The sequence below is a fragment of the Anopheles ziemanni genome, chromosome X (assembly GCF_943734765.1).
Source record: "Anopheles ziemanni chromosome X, idAnoZiCoDA_A2_x.2, whole genome shotgun sequence".
In the NCBI taxonomy this organism is placed as follows: domain Eukaryota; kingdom Metazoa; phylum Arthropoda; class Insecta; order Diptera; family Culicidae; genus Anopheles; species Anopheles ziemanni.
The window spans coordinates 4,345,269-4,363,017 of NC_080707.1; the positions used below are offsets into that span (position 1 = coordinate 4,345,269).

General features: G+C 48.8%; 3 protein-coding genes across 3 annotated transcripts; 2 read left to right on the top strand and 1 right to left on the bottom strand.

Moving 5' to 3' along the window:
• The first annotated feature begins 619 nt into the window (after positions 1-619).
• LOC131290597 (DNA ligase 4-like) lies at positions 620-4,170 on the top strand. Its single transcript, XM_058319756.1, has 4 exons — positions 620-636; positions 761-812; positions 1,335-2,000; positions 2,158-4,170. Exons 1-4 carry the CDS (start codon positions 620-622, stop codon positions 4,168-4,170), a joined length of 2,748 nt encoding a protein of 915 aa, XP_058175739.1.
• A 3,045-nt stretch (positions 4,171-7,215) lies between these two features.
• Positions 7,216-14,255, bottom strand: LOC131290599 (methenyltetrahydrofolate synthase domain-containing protein). Its single transcript, XM_058319758.1, has 5 exons — positions 13,849-14,255; positions 9,811-9,984; positions 9,512-9,718; positions 8,046-8,640; positions 7,216-7,856 (listed from the first exon to the last, which is right to left on the bottom strand). Exons 1-5 carry the CDS (start codon positions 13,913-13,915, stop codon positions 7,268-7,270), a joined length of 1,632 nt encoding a protein of 543 aa, XP_058175741.1. The 5' UTR covers positions 13,916-14,255; the 3' UTR covers positions 7,216-7,267.
• Positions 14,256-16,270: 2,015 nt separating this feature from the next.
• Positions 16,271-17,508, top strand: LOC131290601 (BTB/POZ domain-containing protein KCTD9). Its single transcript, XM_058319762.1, has 2 exons — positions 16,271-17,038; positions 17,395-17,508. Exons 1-2 carry the CDS (start codon positions 16,271-16,273, stop codon positions 17,506-17,508), a joined length of 882 nt encoding a protein of 293 aa, XP_058175745.1.
• The last annotated feature ends 241 nt before the right edge of the window (positions 17,509-17,749 follow it).

Sequence of the window (17,749 nt, forward strand, 5' to 3'; positions counted from 1 at the left end):
TTCACTCGCTCTAGCACTGTCAAAACAATCCAGCAACCAAGGGCATTGTATGTAGCAGGTCCGCTTTTTCAAATTAGTAAGCATTACAAATTATCTACTACATTTGATTAGAAAAAAATGTGTGTATTGAACGATTTTGACTAAACATGGATTGTCTGCCGGATGGCTGGCAATTTTATTCGTTTCCAAGATAAACGCATAGAGCTCTATGTCTCCAGGTTAGCTTGCAAAGGCCCAGGGCCTCGCTGAAGAAAAAAAAAGAAGAGTCAAAGTGCTGCAGTCAATCCTCACAGATATAGAAGATGAAGAAAAGTGCACTATCTTGAGGAAAACTATCGACTCATCTATTTAAATACGCATGGGTATTTAAAATTTAAAACCCAAACAAGGTGAATTAGTTATTTACTCCGTTCTAGTAACCTTGCCAATCCAAGATGATTAGATACTGAATATACCATTTTTCTGAAATGAAATCAGCTGGTGTTTACCTAGTGTTGTTTGTGGAAATTGAAAAATTGTGTGTGTCATAACATAAATACGTCCCGATACTTCCCAATTTCAGGGCCAAACTCCACCCTGAATCATAAGTGCATCTTTCATTCGTGAATAACTTCGCGCAATGCATAAGCTTAACTGGTAGGTGTTGTTTGTACAAACTGCATCAAGCAAATTGCTCATGTTACGAGTATGTATCCGATGTTACTAGCTCATACTGTGTCATATATTTGACTGATTATCTTGGAATGTTCCCTTTCCCTAGCAGTTACGGTCCGATGCACTCTACGCTACACGTAATCAAGCTGTACAAGACAGTACACGATACCTCTTTGTTCACAACGCCATTTCATTCGCGCGGAAGCGCCCGTCTGCTGTCCGGAAAAACGGTCCAATTTAAACTCTTTGTGAATGACATCATGGAACTACCAATTTCGTACGATCGCAGAGCTTCTAGAATGCCTCGCCAGCGCAAGAACACTCAAAGAACAGGAGGCAAAGATTCAGAAGTTTTTCAGCGATTTTAAACAGCACCGGAGCACAGCACAGGTACAGTTTCTTCGTTTGTAGTTCGTGTGCGGTATAGGCCTTTTCATATCTGCAACTACCTACTTTTGTAGTCCATAGATTTTGTATTTTTGTATGGATATCTTTCGTGTAAGATACCGAATCACTGGCAATTTCCAGAAAGTTGTTTGTGTTGTGCGTACAATGTTTTCAAAACTGTCACATGGATGTTAAAAATTTAAAGATGATTGTTTCGGACGTGGCTGCTGGTAGCATTTTATGTAAACCCCTTCACGTGAACCATTTAGTAATGTCCCATATTCCGTTTGCAGGACTTTGAGGCACCATCGATCTATCCCGTGCTGCGGTTGCTCGTGCCCGAACTTGACCGCGAGCGAAAGTCGTATGGATTGCGAGACAAGATGCTGGGGGAGGGGTACGTGCGAGCCTTGTCACTCGATCGCAAGAGCGACGAGGCGATCCGGCTCCTGTCCCATCGGTCAGCCGGTGCAGATCTCGCTGACCAGCTCCTCCCATTGCTCCGGGGTCGCTGCCCGGATCGGGGTAGGCTGAGCGTGGCGGAAGTGAACAATCGGCTGGATGCACTAGCGAACCAACCTGCCAAGGGTGTGGAAGCCGAGCTGAGCTATCTGATTGAACACTGTTCGCCGCTGGAACATCGCTGGTTGGTGCGCATCGTGCTACGCAAACTTCGACTCGGCGCACTGACCGCCAGACGCATCCTGCAGCAGTACCATCCGGATGCGCCCACCATCCTTGACTACACGGGCAACCTTAGCAACGTGGTGCAGCAGTTAGAGAATTCGCCGGAGGGTAATGACATCACACTGCCGACGCCCGCCGCCGAGTCTTCCATTCGGCTGTTTCACTTCATCAAACCTATGCTGTGCCAGAGGCTGGAGCTGCCACGGGTCGGAGCGCTGCTGACTCGTCACACTTTCTGGCTCGAGACGAAGATGGACGGTGAGCGATTCCAGGTACTGAATACTGTTTAAAAATGTTTGTAGTAACAACCAAACAAACACACAGTAATGCAAACATCCGTAGGCCTGAGGCCATCACACACTCTTTGTAATTTTATATATCCTGTGACTAAGGTGTAGCATTGTTCCCGTTGGGCTTGACCAATTGCAGATTCACAAAGATGGCTCCCGGTACCGGTATCTGTCACGCAACGGGGTGGACTACAGCGAGACGTTCGGCTCGACAGCCGACCAGCTCGATGGTACGTTGACGCCGATGTTGGCGCAGCTGCTGCAGGAAACCGTCGTCTCGGTGATTCTCGACGGCGAGATGATGGTGTTCGACCGGCGCACGCTGCGCTTTCGGGACAAGTGCGACGGCGGGGCCGACGTGAAGGCGCTACGGCCGGGCAATGGTGAGCTGCGGGCATGCTTCTGCGTGTATGACGTGCTGCTGCTGAACGGGACGCCGTGCACCGAAATGCCGTACGCGGAGCGAGCGGCACTGCTCGGGACGGTGTTCGTGCGCGAACAGGTCGGGTTCGTGGTGCGCTGCAGGAGGGAGCAGGTGCGCGACGCCCCACACCTGGTGCAGCTGCTGAACGAGGCCATCGATGCGCAGCAGGAGGGTGTGGTACTGAAGCGCGAGGACGCACCGTACCGGCCGAACCGACGGGCCGGTGGCGGCTGGTACAAGATCAAGCCGGACTACATCGCCGGTCTGGTGACCGACTTCGACCTGGTCGTGCTGGGCGGCTACTACAACGTGCACCGTTCGGCCGTGAACGTGCTGGTCGTCGGTGCGATGGACGACGCGGGCCACTATCTGCCGGTGGTGAAGGTTTCCATGGGCCTATCGCATGCGCAGTGGACCGACCTGAACCGCTCGTTGCGTCCACACTGGCGGGAGGAAAAGCGCGGCACGACGGGGAAGGAAGGACCGGTGCGCTGGGGCCGTTCCGGTCCACCGGATGTGAGCATCGACCCGGCTGCCTCGATCGTGCTGCAGCTGAAGGGATCGGAGCTGGTACGCAGCGAGTCATACGCCGCTGGATACACCATCCGCTTCCCGCGCATCGTCGCCATCCGCAGCGACAAGCCGCCCACCGAGGTGTGCCAAGTGGATGAACTAAAACAGCTGGCCACCGCGGCACAAGATCCTAAGAGCATCGTCGAAGGGGACGCGTCCCGGAAATCGTTTAAGCTCGCGAGCGGACACGTAACGCTTGAACATTTCATGCCAGATTCATCGAAACCGGGCCCAAGCGGTGGCCGACGGAAGAAGCTAACGGTCGCCACAACCGTCGGAGCGGGGAAGGACACCGCGGCTGAAGGGGGTATCCTCGCGGGGCGCGATATTTGCGTGATGGGCGGGTTCCCTGGCTGCGCTGAGATTCGTGAGCTGGAAGCGCTGGTGTGCCGGCATGGGGGTCGTGCCGTGGCCAATCCCAGCGGCAACACGTTCGCCATCGTGGTGACCAGCGGTAGGGAGACGTCGTTCAAGGTGCGCAAGTACATCGAAACCGGACGCTACGACGTGGTCCGAGCCGACTGGCTGCTGCGTGCGACGACCAGCGACGTTGGCCGCCTCGAACCCTTCCGCCCGTCCGACATGCTAGCCCGCACCGAGGCCACCCGACTGGCGCTGGCCGAAGCCTACGATCGATACGGCGACTCGTACACGCGCCCCGTCAGCCCAACCACCTTGACGGCGCTCCTGAACCACGACGCCGGCGGTATTTGGAACGGCGTCCACCTTACCGAGCGCGAGCTGGTTCTCGCCGAGCGGACGCTGCTCGGACCGGGCACCGCTCGCGGTCGGCGTCTTTTCCGTGGCCTAACCGCCCGGCTCTACCTGCCGCCACCCGGGGCCCACACCGAGGGAGCGCCGGTAGCAGTGGGGAACCTGCGGGCCCGACGTGAGATGCTGCGTTTCGTGGGTCAAGGTGGCCGATGGCTGCGCGACACCGTCGCGGGCCCGGTGACGTACGTCTTCTGCCAGGCCGGAGCAACAGACGATGAGCGAACCGTGCGGCGCTGGTTGAAGAACGTTGCCGCGGGAGGTGAGGGGCAAGAGCCCGACGACCCGGTGCCGGTGCTGAGTGTCGAGTGGATCGGTAAGTCGCTCGAACGAGAGCAGCTGTGCGACGTGAAGGATTTTTTACTTTCGAACTCACCTAACTAACTAACTAAAGCCGAAACCAAAGCATTTGATTGTATCGGAACATGTCAATTTAATACGTGTGATTTGAACCCATCTAGTATGACACATTTGACTCATGAAGGGCTTACTTGGTCTCGGTTGGAAATCGAACCCACCAGCCGTCAAGATGGTGAGCTTCGGTGGCCTTAGGCTGATTTTCTAAACCGGAGCTACCACTCGGCTGTCGCGGACTCGTGAATCACCTCATTATCATCAAATAAACAAAATCATCATTTCCTTATTTATTTTATATAGAATAGTAGATTATACGCGGGGTCCGCGACAACCGAGCGGTAGCGCCGCTTCGAAAATCGGCTCATGAGCGCCGGGGCTCACCACCTCGACAGTGTGGCTTCGAATCCCAACCGAGACCAGATTCTTCCCTGTAGGATAGGACTGACTATCCACGTACACATAGGGTAAACAGTCTAAACGGGGCAGGTATGACCAACAAGGTCGCTATGCTTAGAAGAAGAATAGTACAACATATGTGGCTGAAAAGGGTGTTACGCCGATTAGAAAACCGACACACAAGCATCAACTCGCGTCCTCGATGGGGTGGGCTCGAATCCGAGATGGGACCCCCCCCTCATATACCAATATACCCCCTTTACATACATTATATTACCAATGCTTTCTCCATGCTTTTACATAACCCGCTTGAGTATTGATTAACATTGATTAACCTTCATCTGTTCCACCAAAGAAACCTACGTAAACGTTCAAACTGATTTTAAACTGACTGACGGGTAGCCCATAAATTTGGTATTGGAGATCTCGTTTTCATTGAAGGTTATGGCATTACGGACATTGAGCGTCTAATATTGAACGGTGCGGAGAAACTAATGCGGGCTAATAAAGTGCAATATGCTTACTCCAGTAATGCAATGATTAAAATCTTAAGTAGTTCCAACTTAACCCAAAGAAATTTAAGAAAAATCGAAAGAAATAGCATGTTTGTCTCGGTTATCGTTCAACAGAACCCTCACTAACTAAGTTTGAACATACCATTGCGAAAACTATGCGGTTGGAAATAGTTATTACCTATTTATAACCCCTATACAGTTATAACCTTTTTTATGCCGGGAAATGTTCATCGCGCTGCGCGTGCGTTGACCCTTCCTTAATAATAGGAACTAATACGGACGGTGTTAGAATAATAAAATTAAAAGGCAAATAAAGTGTTACATTTTTACTGTAGCTGGTTCATTGCAATTCGATGAGCAAAAAAGAATAAGAGAAAGCAGGAGGTAACGAGTGGCGTTCGGTAGTTGGAGTTTTCCATTTGATTGATGTATTACAATAAAAGAACACAGAAGCGAAAAAAAACAATGGGTTTGTGGAACAAACGCTAATAAATCATGTTCTTGTGTATCTCTTCACCTATGAATCACACGCTCTCGCACACACACGCACACACACACACTCTCACATCAGGAAGTTATGAAAAAAGTTAGATTTCAAATTTATTCAAATGTTTTTCTGTTTGTTTAGGGTTTAATCTCTGCAATGTCATTCGGTTTGTATAGCATTAGTCAATATCATCATCATACTCGCATCTCGACTGGTTTGTTTAGTTTCTTCATTTGTATGCTCGCATCCTAGGTTCGTTTCCTTCCACCTTTCTCGTTCACTTGCTGTTCTCTGATGTGTATTATTTTGTAGTATATATATATTTTGTATTATTTTATATATATAGTATATGCAGAGAACACACAACTTTTCTCTCTAACTTTTTTCGTTCTTCCCCCAACCGGATACCTTTCTTGCGGCCGGAGAAGTTTCTTGTCGACTCTCGCTGTCCGCCCACATCACCCCCTCGCGCCACGCCGCACCATCTGTTTTCGTTGATCGTTGACGAAATGAACCTTTTCTCAGGATAAATTTCATCTCCTTTTTTTCCTTTTCCTTGGCTCCTTGCGTTTGTTCATATTGCTTCTAAACTTCGAGCGCCCGGTTTTTGAAAGACTTTCATTCAATGAGCTTCTTGTATTCAAATCCTCGGGCAAAAATGGGTGCCAGGATTAACAAAATAAACCACGTTTTGAAGTGCGTGGCAAATGAACTAGTACAAAATAGTCATTACGAAACAAATCCTTTTCACGACAAAAGTTCGTGGTACTATTAGGTTCTTGCTCGTGTTTTCATGTGTGGCCAAAACCAAAAGAATTTGAAATATTGCGGTGTCCCGGCGACCTCGAGTTCCAACGAAAGGTGTACGCTTCGGATGGAAACTAACGCTAATTTGCTTACTGCTAGAATTTAGTGTAAATAGTACGGATTATGCTCCGGATGTTTGATGGTCGGTCCAGAAACGCGACACGCTACTCCGCCCTGAAGAATAAAGCCCATCCAGAAGGAGTGCGATGTAATTCAGAAGGCGTTGTGGGTTGGTGAAAGAAGAATTAATGGAAACGATGACCTAAAGCTATTGCCTAACCACTGGTTGGGGTACTACCGCTAAATAATAAACTTTTACAAACTGAAGCATTTCGTTTGCGAAACCGGAAGGAGGCTTACTATCGCTAGCCAGCATCGATATCTCTCGGGGTTTCCCGGGAACTGCCTTAACAGCGCGACGAGTCGCAAAAAAAAGTAGCAGAAAACCGCATTTTTGCGCATTTTGCAGCTTTTGTAGTTCAATGGATGGTAAGACACACACACACTTGCGCCCAGCGCATTATAAACACCGTAAAATGACAAAAAAAGGTGTGTAAAGTGTGTATTTACATGTCTCACCGGGGACATGGGACTAAATAATTCGTACGCCAAGGAGAACAAAACCCTGACCATCCTAATTCATTGTGGCGAATTCAAAATTCAAGTGTCCAAAAGGCTGGAGGAAATGTAAGAAAAAAGTGAAAGAAAGGCGAACTGGTGGCGGGGTTGTGGTAGACGGCGTGGCGCGTGCAAAACAGGATGAAGTGTGGTGGGGTGATCCTTCCTGAATGTTGTAGAGAACATTGCTCTTTCTCGTTCTTTCCGTCCCACTAGTGTTCGTTTTTCTGAGCCCTCACTCGGTTACTCTCACACGCACGCTCACGCATACACAAACACACCCGCGCAAGCGACAACACGCTTAGTACACCAGATTCTGGCCTCCGCTGCCACCGCCCGCCGGCTCTTTAAGTGGGCTGTCGACATCGGCAGTCTGGGGAGGAACCTGAGGGCGACCACCGCTGCTGTTAGCACCGTCGTCGCCGCTCTGCTGCTGCTGCTGCTGCTGCTGGCTGCCCTCCTCGGGGTTGCCGCCGCCATCCACGTCGCCCGGTTGGTTCGATTGCTTCGGCGGTTCCAGCTCGCACTTCAGCTCGACCTGCTTCGGCTCGTCGCCCTCCTTTTCCGGCAGCACGGTGATGCGCATGTCGGCCAGCTTCTGCAGCAGCCCCTCGGCCTGCTGCTGCTCGTCCTCCGGGCCCCCTTCGCCGCGCTTCGAGAAGATCAGCAAGCACTTGCCGTACCGGCCCTTGCTAATCTTGCACGGGTAGCAGTCGCGCGCGCGCAGCTCTTCCTTGAAATCCTTGAAGCGCACCGAGTACATGTTCGACACGCGGATGCGAACACCGCCTAGATGGTGCTGCGGTGCCCGCCGACGCCGCTGGCCACCATCCTCGGCGCCACCATCACCGCTGCGCTGATGCTCCCGATCGCCACCACCACCACCGCCGCTGCCGCCACCGCCGCCGCCGCCGGTGGTACGCTGTTTACGGCGCCGCCCGCCGGCCGGCCGAGTGTGGTGGTTTTTGTTGACGTTCTCATCGTTTTGTCCCGGTTGGCGCATGACATTCCGCAAGTTCGGGTCCGGTGACGCGTCGTCGTGGGGTCTGGCGTAATTGGGTACTTTCCATCTTTTGCGCCTGCCACCTCCCGCCTGGCCGTTTCCGTCTCCGCCACGCTGCTGCTTGCCACCGCCCTGCTTCTGCTCGCCGCCCTCAGCGCCTTCGGCACCACCGCCGCCGCCCCCACCGCGACCAAAACCTCCCCGACGGCGACGATTTTGCTGACGGCGCTGGCCGTCACCGTGTGGCTTGCGGTAAATCTCGACGTCGGTGTCCTCTCCCTTCAGCTCGATATCCTGGCCCTGTGCCTCCAGGCGCTCCTTCAGCTTCTTCAGCACCCGCACCACCTCGAGCCGGCGGGAGGACAGCAGACCCCACTGGATGCCGGCGGCGCGCATTTCCGGACGGGTCGGGCGCAGGATGCGCGTCGGCGTTACGATCAGATCGATGCTAAAGTCGACGTATGTGAACAGGTTGTCCGGCAGCGGCCCGTACACCTGCTCGTCCGCGACCGTCGTCGCGATTACCGTATGTGGCCGGATCACGCCCAGGTCGACTAGGATCCCAATCTCCAGGTCCACGTACCCGTTGCCCTTGCCGATGCGCTGCCCGGCTTCGGTCACCGCAACGCACCCGACCACGATCATGTCCAGCGGCTCCGCTTGATCGATACCTGCATACGTACAAAAGTTGGAGAAAAACGTGCCGGTTAGTGCTTCGAATATTTTCCGTTCCCATCCATCTTAACATTTCTTTTCAACAGCTTGTAAGAAGCTGAGTTTTACGCGACTGAAAATGTTTGAATTGCGTTTTGAACATCAAGAAAATGGCCAACATGTCGTGCAAAACAATTTCAATGACATGTTCTTTGTAGCCTAACCTGAACAATAACATTTTATCGCGATATGTTTAGGAATGTTAAGATAAGTTATTCGTTATTTCTACCAACGTCAGCTGATTCGTAATTGATCTTGGATCATTCGGAATATACTTTGAAGATTAAGTTTTACTTACAATCATCTATGTTGCGGTATGATCGGATCAAAATTGAATGCCATATCGAATTTAGGTCAGCGCATGTGGCAAAAGCGTTTTACGAATGATTGGTTGGACAAAAAAAACAAAACAAAGCATCCACCATGCGGTAGTTGGTGGTTGTTTTGCGTGCTCATTCGAACGTGCATAGTGGTGCAGATAACGGGAACGTTAACGGCACAGGTGATAGTGGCGTTGTTCCCGATTTCCTTTCATTGCCGCTCCAAAGCTTGGTCCAAATAAGTACACTCGCTGTTTCGAACCTAAACTGCACGGACGCAGTGGTGGAAATAATCGAATACCGTATCGTCCCCATCGATTTACTATCTCCGCTCCGTTGGGGTTGATAAAAGATTGAAACAACATGCGAAATCAAACAGTAAACTGCTTCGCTTGCAGTTTGCGTCGGAAACAAAACAAACATCGTTAAAGTCCTCATTCCAAGACGGCGGAGTCGCGGTGCATACACGCTCAAGCTTCTCATTCATCGTGTCAGTGGTCCTGCTTACCAAGTTCTTCGTATGTTTCCTCGCCGGCGAGCATTTTGACGATGCGTTTCTGTTCCGCCAACGGTACCTCGTCCACATTGCAAGGCTTAATCTTTGCGTACAGGTAGTCGGACTTTTGCGAGGGTGCGACGAACAGCGTTTTGCCGGCCTTTAGCGCCTGCAGCTTCACCGCCTCCTGTGCCAGATCGATGTTCACCTTTATGGATTCTGCAAGCACCGGAAACAATGGGAAATAATCAAACAACTCGTTAAAATAGAGGAACATCGTTGAACGTTCGACGATGGTGTGCTCTACGTACTCGCATCTTTAAACTCGTTCGTCTGGGCCAAGCGCTCGGCACAGAGATCCGCCTCCGGAAAGTATGGTATCTTTCTGTTGATATGATTGCTCGGGCCAGCGGGGTCCTGGGAACGCTTTTGCATCGTCATCCATGCATCACGACGATAGAAGCGTTTCGAGATTTTTTCCGGCACTGAAATGTACAAATCGTAGACAGCAGAGATGTTAGCAAAAGAACGCAACAACTAGTCAGCTGCTGCGGGAGAGCAAATTTAGGAAAAATAATTGTACAACTTGAGGTTAACAGTTCGAAATTCAAGCAGACGGTGTAACGAAAAACAATCCCTGCTACACACAGCTTCCCCCCGCGCCAGTTGATTGCTGGGAAAGGGGCCCCATTTTCCGAGGCCCTTTGTAGGTTGGTTGATAGTGGAGACGGCAGATTGTAGGTGAGATCGCTTCCTCTTGGATCGTTCGGACTTGGACAAATTTGATTGTGTGTGATCGTAAAAATTTGTTGATTGAAGAGAAGACACACACGCCGGGGGCCGCTTTCCTACCATCTTTCCGAGGCAGTGCAGTTGCTGTCGGGCGGTTCACAGTTGGCTGTTCTCTGCCGGCTAACAGTTTTTACTTTTAATGTAACAGAGTTATACTAAAATACAAGTAACAATTGTCACTGTTTACATGGATTGTCTTATTTAAAATGTCTTTTGTTTTTCAATGAGTCATATTCGCCCCAATTTACTAGAAATAATGTGTTTTAACCTCTATTTTAAAAAACCACACCAAACACACATACATGTATCGTAAACGGCCGGCGAAAGGCTGGCGGCAAGTGGAAACCGAAATTAATAAAACATTTCCGTCCGCGTTCCATGTCCAGTGCACACTAAATTTAGAAGCTAACGTGCTTTTTCCTCTACGGGATGATGATGATGGGTGGGATGATGGTGTTCATTTCTTGCAGCACACGTACGAAAGTAACAATTCCAAATATAGGTGACGGTGCAGAACCAAGTCGCCGGGGGGAGAAGGAAGGGACCGGAAAAGGTTGCCAGCGGTATGGTAGATGGTGCTGAATAATAATATTGTGAAATAAGAGAGCCAATAATTAAGTGATACCGTCACCACCCTACACACCCTCGCCCGCTAGACCTGTCAGTCCTCCTATCGACAAAACTGTCAACGGGTGATCGTGAAGGGCCGGCCGCCGGGAGGATTGTGTGGCGCCGGCGGAGCCACTTGCAGCAAGTGCACTTGTGCAGTTGTGCCCAAGAGAACACCATTATTGCGCGGTGCTATTTCGGGGAGATTGCAGTTTTCTGCGGCAAGTCCTCGTGTGCAAACACAAACACACATGTGAGTATCAAGAAAAACGACCCTCTACACACGCACGGATCGGGGACTTTCAGTCCTCGTGCTCTCATCTCGCGTTACAATCCGATTTTTATTTCATTTTCGAAATAAAAATGGTGGCAAACGCGGGAAGGGTAAAAGTGGAAAGTGGCCGGCCAAAAAAAAAAAAAAAGGAGAGGTGAAAACAAATACAACAACCTCGCGCGCGCAAGGTGTATTTCGCGACCTGATTAATCGGAAGTGAAAAGTGCGCTGCCGTTGGATGACGATCTCTACACATCATCGCATACGCGCGTCCGCGGAGACACGTGTGTCTGTTCTCTGTGTACGTGTACCCTTTGAGCGTGTGTATCTGCACACGCGTTTGCTTCGTGGTTCGCGCTGCCAAAGTGCAGTTAATAAAATGGAACTTGCAAGTTTTCTCATCAACCCGCGAGCTGAAACACATACAGATACGAACACCGGAACGTATAAGATGATTTGATGCGGTGTTTCGAGATAGGGATGCAACCTTCGCGATCAGTGAAGGGTGGTGGAGATGAACGAGCGAGGAGTTGGGAAAAGGGCCCAGGGGTTTTTCGCCGCACTTCGAACAGCGGGAATAGAGGCAGGTTGGTTTGAATGGTGTGCGATGCAAAACGTTCTTACGAATATGAGATCACTCCCCTCAGCCGGCCAGATGGCCACCGAGTGTGCGCGCACACAACGAACATGGCGCATGGCGTAGGAATGTGCGCAGGGTACTACTGCTAGTGGCCACCGGAAGGGCGCGGTGGCGGGGATAACACCACATACACACATGCCGGAGGATAAAAACGATGTTTTTCCAACACCCACGGTGTCATGTTCTTCGCTGGGGTTGACATAACTTGCAGACGATGACATCAACAGCACATAGAAGAGGCAAAAAACCCGCAACATACACAAGGAAGAGCACACCTGAATTGCTCAGAGGTCTGGATGATGGTGTGAAGAGAGATGTGCTTAAACGCCGTATTTATGTTTCAGCTAAAATTCAAGTTATCATCCGATATTTGTTGCAAAGCGGAAGAGGGATTTTCCTGCCTTCCGGGCTCGAGCCTGCGATCACACAAACCGATTTTGCACCCGGTGTGTACATCGCGTGCGTGTCATCCTCCGAGCTGATGAGGAATAGAGGCCAACTGGAGCGAGTTGGCTCCGTGGTGGTTCACTTCCGCCGGTGCTGGACTGTCTTCAGCTGAGACGAACGAAGAAACGTGCTCACCCCGGCGATCCGGCCCAGTGAGATGAAATCACGCAATATGCCGCAGCGAATATGAGTAAACTGTCGTGTGCAACCACACTCGGCGAGGCATGCAAGCGCTCCGCAGTTGTGTCCGGCGTCTCTGTTTGTGTGCGCGCGCACATCTTGCGCGTTACCGCTGGATGACGGAAAGAATGGAGGAAGCTGCTTACTTGAGGTGTTCGAGTAAGAGCGCACTGATTAGAGATCGCAAGTTTTTAGCAAACCGATCGCCAATAGTTTGCAGTTTGATTAAGGATCGCCAGATAAACTATTGAATGAAATTATTGAAGTGATTTCACATTTTACAAAGGAATTTATCATTTCGATCGAAAAATAAGCAGGAACAATATTGATGGACCATCAAATCTATTCAAGTAAACTGGATAACTTTCATCGGGCGAGCAAAAGAATGTAAAATTATTTGACCTAATGAACCAATGAGTTTTGGATTGCTACTAGAGGATAAATAAACGAAAGACAAAAAAGACCCAAGTAATATTAAACAATTGAATCCAGTCGATAATCCCTAAATATGATGGAAAATTAATTTCGAATATTCACCATCGGTATATGTATCTCCATTAGCAATTGTAATTCATTAGATTTTCAAAACAAGAGCAGAACTAAATCAAAGTTTTCGTGATAAATCAAAGCGATTTTTTTAATATGAAGAAATACTGGAAAAAATAGTTCAGGCTTTTTTAATACTTTTTTTAACCAAAAACTATGCAGTGACAAGGCAATATATTTCCAATAACCACCAATTAGGTATTGATAGTATTTTTTAAATCAACTGGATACATTCTTTATTCCTTTGCTCGCAATTACATGACCGCTGTTGCTGCTTTTGGCGCGCCTTCTATCGGGTGTGCAAAAGCAGCAAACGGAAGGAAGGAAGGCAAAGAAAAAATATTCCGGTGTAATCCCGAAAATAAGCATGATTTCACCCGCGACGACACGCTGCTCCAACGCAACGGAGAAAACTTCCCATTTTGAGCATGTGTGTGAGGTGAGCTGGGTGAGCAGTGAGCCATTCAAGAACAGCCCGCGTGAGCAAAACGGCCGACCTGTGTACGGTATCCGCACTAGAGGTGTGTACCCCTAAATCTAGTATGATTTTCCCATTTAGTTCGAATTGAATAAATTATCCTTTCACCACATTGGGGAGGGATTGTTGTTTTCACTTTTCCCTACCCACCCTGTAACTGTTGAAGGCTTTAATGGGCGAGGGTTTTACATTTCCGAAACAGCATGACCGCAGTATTGTCTATCCTATTACAAAATGGAGTAACAAACAGTAGGACGCGTGTATAGATCCACCTCTGCTACGAGGAAAATGTAACGCTTGGTCGTGTTTAAAGGCCACAGAAACTTATTGAAAAACATTCGTGACTGTGAAGCATTTAAAACCAATAGGAGGATTTTACTTACCGGGCATTGTTTTCGGCAGTGACGCCGAGTTCTTCGGCACGTCCTCTTCCGCTTCACTGGCAACCATTTTAGATTTTCTGCCTTTCGTCCAACGCACAGAGGATGCCGCTGCTGCTGTTGCTGCTGCTGCTGCTGCTGTGGCCGATGTTCTCTCGCTGACTTATTCCTCCTTCGGTCCGCTTACTGCCGCACTCCTCTCCTGTCTCCCTTGCTCGCAACTATCCGGGTGCGTCTGCACACAACACACGCGCGTCTTTTTCGTCGGCGGTTGCAGCAGCGACGGAAAATTCCGTGTGCGCGCTGATGGCCGGAATGCTGTCCGATGCCGTAGAGGTTGGGCGAGGGGTGTGCAGTGGATGTCGATCGCTTCGGGTGTGTACGTTGAAATACAAGCGCTGAGCTCACTACGTTCCTGTATGGGGATGGTTAGAGTTACGAATCGGAAGAGATCAGATAAATATGAAGGAAACCGGAGGCTTCGTGCGGGTACTTTTCCTACAACTCAATCGGTAACTCGTTGCAAGATTCTATGGCCGTTTAAGCACACGCAAACACACACACATACACATCTAGCGCAAACGAGCGAAATAGGGTAGAGCAGCGCGTGGGGAGTGGAAGAATGACGAGGCCAATAGCCGACAATGGACCACACTATAGAATGATGGCGCCCAACATCCAAAATCAGTTGACTTTAAACGCTGGAGGTGCTACGGAAAGACACAATAGTCACCGGACACAGCAAGGCGAGGCTGAAGCGCCTTCAGGATCGCACATGCACAAACACATTCACACTCTAATACAACCGGTGTTCGGGCGCGTAAGTTTTCTCATTTAGCCACGAAAACGACCAAGCACACGCTACAACAATCGGTGCAATTGCAATGAGGGGTCGCTATTCGACGGCTCTACTTCCGTTTTACTTTCCGTACCTGATAGCTTTCCAATTTTTCCTCAATGGAATCTTCCTAGGCACGCACCAAACGGTCTATTCACATACCCCGATTGGACTGTTCGCGACGGTATGGAAAGCAGTCACCGCCGCATGTAGCGATGAGGCCAGCATCTGCCGAAAGCCGGTATAGTGATCTTCTTCTCACTTCAGCGGAGTAGTACAGAGCAAGCAAGATGAATGAAGCTCGGTAACGGTAACGGCTTCGTGTACCAACATGACGGAGTCAAATTTTTATTCCATGTCGTCTATATCATATAGTTCGCTACTCCCATCGCTGCGGAGCGAATACGTGTTTTCATTTGGGTGCAGAATTTCATCGTTATATGCTAGAAAAAGGCATGGAATTGCAATTGACAGTCCCTAATAAAAAAATAATACACAATTTCCTCTTCGAATACAACATCTCATATTAGAATATTATATGTATATATCATATTACCAAATAATTTTATTTCTGGTGCCAGCACGGGGAACTAACACGCACCTTGGTTAGGTTGACATCCGGCGCTCGTATCTCAGCAGCAGTTGAAGCAAAGTGATTACTATCCAGGTGGGTTCATCCCGAACAAGTCGCCTTGATTTTATTACAAAACTAATGGAAATTTTCGACCACCCGGTTGACAGAAATTTAAATTGTTGCTGCCATTATGTAGTTCCAGCAAGAGTTTCAGTAATCTGCCATTTAGAAACTTGCTGTAACTACATGACAGCGGCAAAAAATTTGAATTTGCGAGACACACGATTGCCTCGCGATGGCCATCAGATTATGGTAGGCGATACTGCGACCTTAGTTAAGTTAACTTAAAAGTACAGTTGGTCCCCGCAGTACGCGAATGTTTGGGACCGAACGCAATAGCGTATATCGAATTTTCGCGTATTGCGGATTTCCTCTGCCATATCGTTTATACCTCATATTGAAGAGTTGACACTGAGAGGAAACCGCTTATTTAACATATCTTTTATCCAAATAACTAATAAGTGTTCCATTTCTTGTATTGCATAATTATATCTCTGTTAAAAAGTGCATATTAAAAACTTCATTTTACCAAAACAAAGTAAAATTGACAAATCAGAACTCGAGCAACGCTATGAGCTGTCAGTTTTAAAAAATCGCGTATTGCGAATTCGCGTATATCGAGTATCGCGTACTGCGGGGACCAACTGTAATAGTAATCGTTTAAACTATTTCCGGTAACTTTTTTACGCATCGTTACTGGCAAACAAAACAGGGAACGATTGTCAGAAATCAATTTCAATATGGCTGCCAGGATCAAGCTTTTGAGCTCACCTTTCTTAGAACCCACCGTGAGTTGAAGCGTCAGTTCATTTCAGCTAGCGTAGCACAACGGTTCGAATTGCATTGGACAGTAATTCACAGTGACTAATCATTTCACTCGGATCTGTTTTTAGCCGTGGAGAGATCGAAAAGAAACCAGCTTCATTTAAAGTAACCAGCAGTTCAGTTCGACAATGGATTGGGTAACGCTGAACGTTGGTGGAGTAATTTACAAAACTACCCGCCTTACCTTGACCAACCGGGAACCGGCAAGCATGTTGGCTAGAATGTTTAGCACGGATCAGCCGATACCATCGGTGCGCGACGAGCACGGAGCGTACCTCATCGACCGGGACGGTGGGTATTTCCGGGCAATTCTTAACTATTTGCGCCACGGCAAATTAGTGGGTGACCAAAGCATCACCGGCATCATTGAGGAGGCAAAATTTTACGGATTACAAGGCATGCTGGATCTCATCGATATGGAGGAGACGAAAGATACGTCGCTTACTAGGATCGACGTTATCACCCTCATTGCCGGCGCACCGAGTTCGGCGGAGCTGCGCTTCCAAGGGATTGATCTTACTGGCCTCAATCTTTCGAAGTTAGATCTCCGTAACATCAACTTCAAGTATGCGTGCCTTCGGGGTTGCAATTTGACCAACGCCGATCTCAGCAATTGTTGCCTGGAGCGGGCAGACCTACAAAATGCTACGCTCGACGGGGCTAAGCTGCCTTGTGTACTGGCTAGGAACGTCAACCTGGAAGGAGCGTCGATGAAGCAGTGCAACTTTGTCGATCCCAATGGCGGCCACGCCAACTTCGAGGGCGCCAACCTTAAGGGTGCAAATCTGGAGGGCAGCTCCATGGAAGGCTTGATTCTGCGTGCCGCCAATTTGAAACACACCAATCTGAGGCACTGCATTATGACCGGGGTGAATATGGCTGCCGCTAACTGCGAGGTAAGTATTAGAAAGAGTGCGATTCCTTTACCGTCACCCGTTCAACCGCCTACCCCGGTAGTTTTTTGTGTTTTATTTTCAAATCAACAGTTGAGTGGATTGTCGTATCGACATGTAACTAATAGAATGCCTATAAAAACTCATTTCCTATCGTTTGGCCAAAGAAAGACATTTTTCAAACGAATTTAAGTAATGTTTTCGTGCACTTCAGACCAAATATCTGAAAACGGAATCTCCAATACAAAATGTATGGGCTACCCGGGTAGTCCGGTTGAACGTTAACGAAGGTAACTTTGGTTGAACAGGTGTAGGTTGAACCCGAACTAATCAAAATGGCGTTCCTCCTTTTCTCACAGGCGTGTGATTTCACTGGCAGCAACTTACACAATATAAATATAAGGGGCGCAAACCTGGATGAAGCGGTTTTGAACGAGGTAATAACGCCGCTTCACATGGCGCAAATAATATAGCCTTTAAAAATATTTTTGAACTGGCATAGTCTAAATCGGCGGGTCCTAACACGACCTACACCTCGGCACTTTTATGATGTACGATAAGCGTACATTACAATAATATGCTCAAAGTATGCTATTTCAAATCTATTTGACTTTTAAACATTAACGTATGTGTGGATGGAGTAGCAGTAGTAAGATATCTAGGTATTTAACCCCTTCACAGTCCAGCCAAGTAGAGAAAGTGGCTCAAGCAATT

Bases quoted from the DNA above. Each gene is read 5' to 3' on its own strand.
- LOC131290597 (XM_058319756.1), top strand. The intron at 813-1,334 runs GTACACGATACC...TTCCGTTTGCAG, and splicing joins TAATCAAGCTGTACAAGACA to GACTTTGAGGCACCATCGAT. The intron at 2,001-2,157 runs GTACTGAATACT...GACCAATTGCAG, and splicing joins TGGACGGTGAGCGATTCCAG to ATTCACAAAGATGGCTCCCG.
- LOC131290599 (XM_058319758.1), bottom strand. From the start codon at position 13,915: ATGGTTGCCAGTGAAGCGGAAGAGGACGTGCCGAAGAACTCGGCGTCA. The intron at 9,985-13,848 runs GTAAGTAAAATC...TGTACATTTCAG, and splicing joins ACTGCCGAAAACAATGCCCG to TGCCGGAAAAAATCTCGAAA. The intron at 9,719-9,810 runs GTACGTAGAGCA...CGGTGCTTGCAG, and splicing joins GAACGAGTTTAAAGATGCGA to AATCCATAAAGGTGAACATC.
- LOC131290601 (XM_058319762.1), top strand. From the start codon at position 16,271: ATGGATTGGGTAACGCTGAACGTTGGTGGAGTAATTTACAAAACTACC. The intron at 17,039-17,394 runs GTAAGTATTAGA...CTTTTCTCACAG, and splicing joins TGGCTGCCGCTAACTGCGAG to GCGTGTGATTTCACTGGCAG.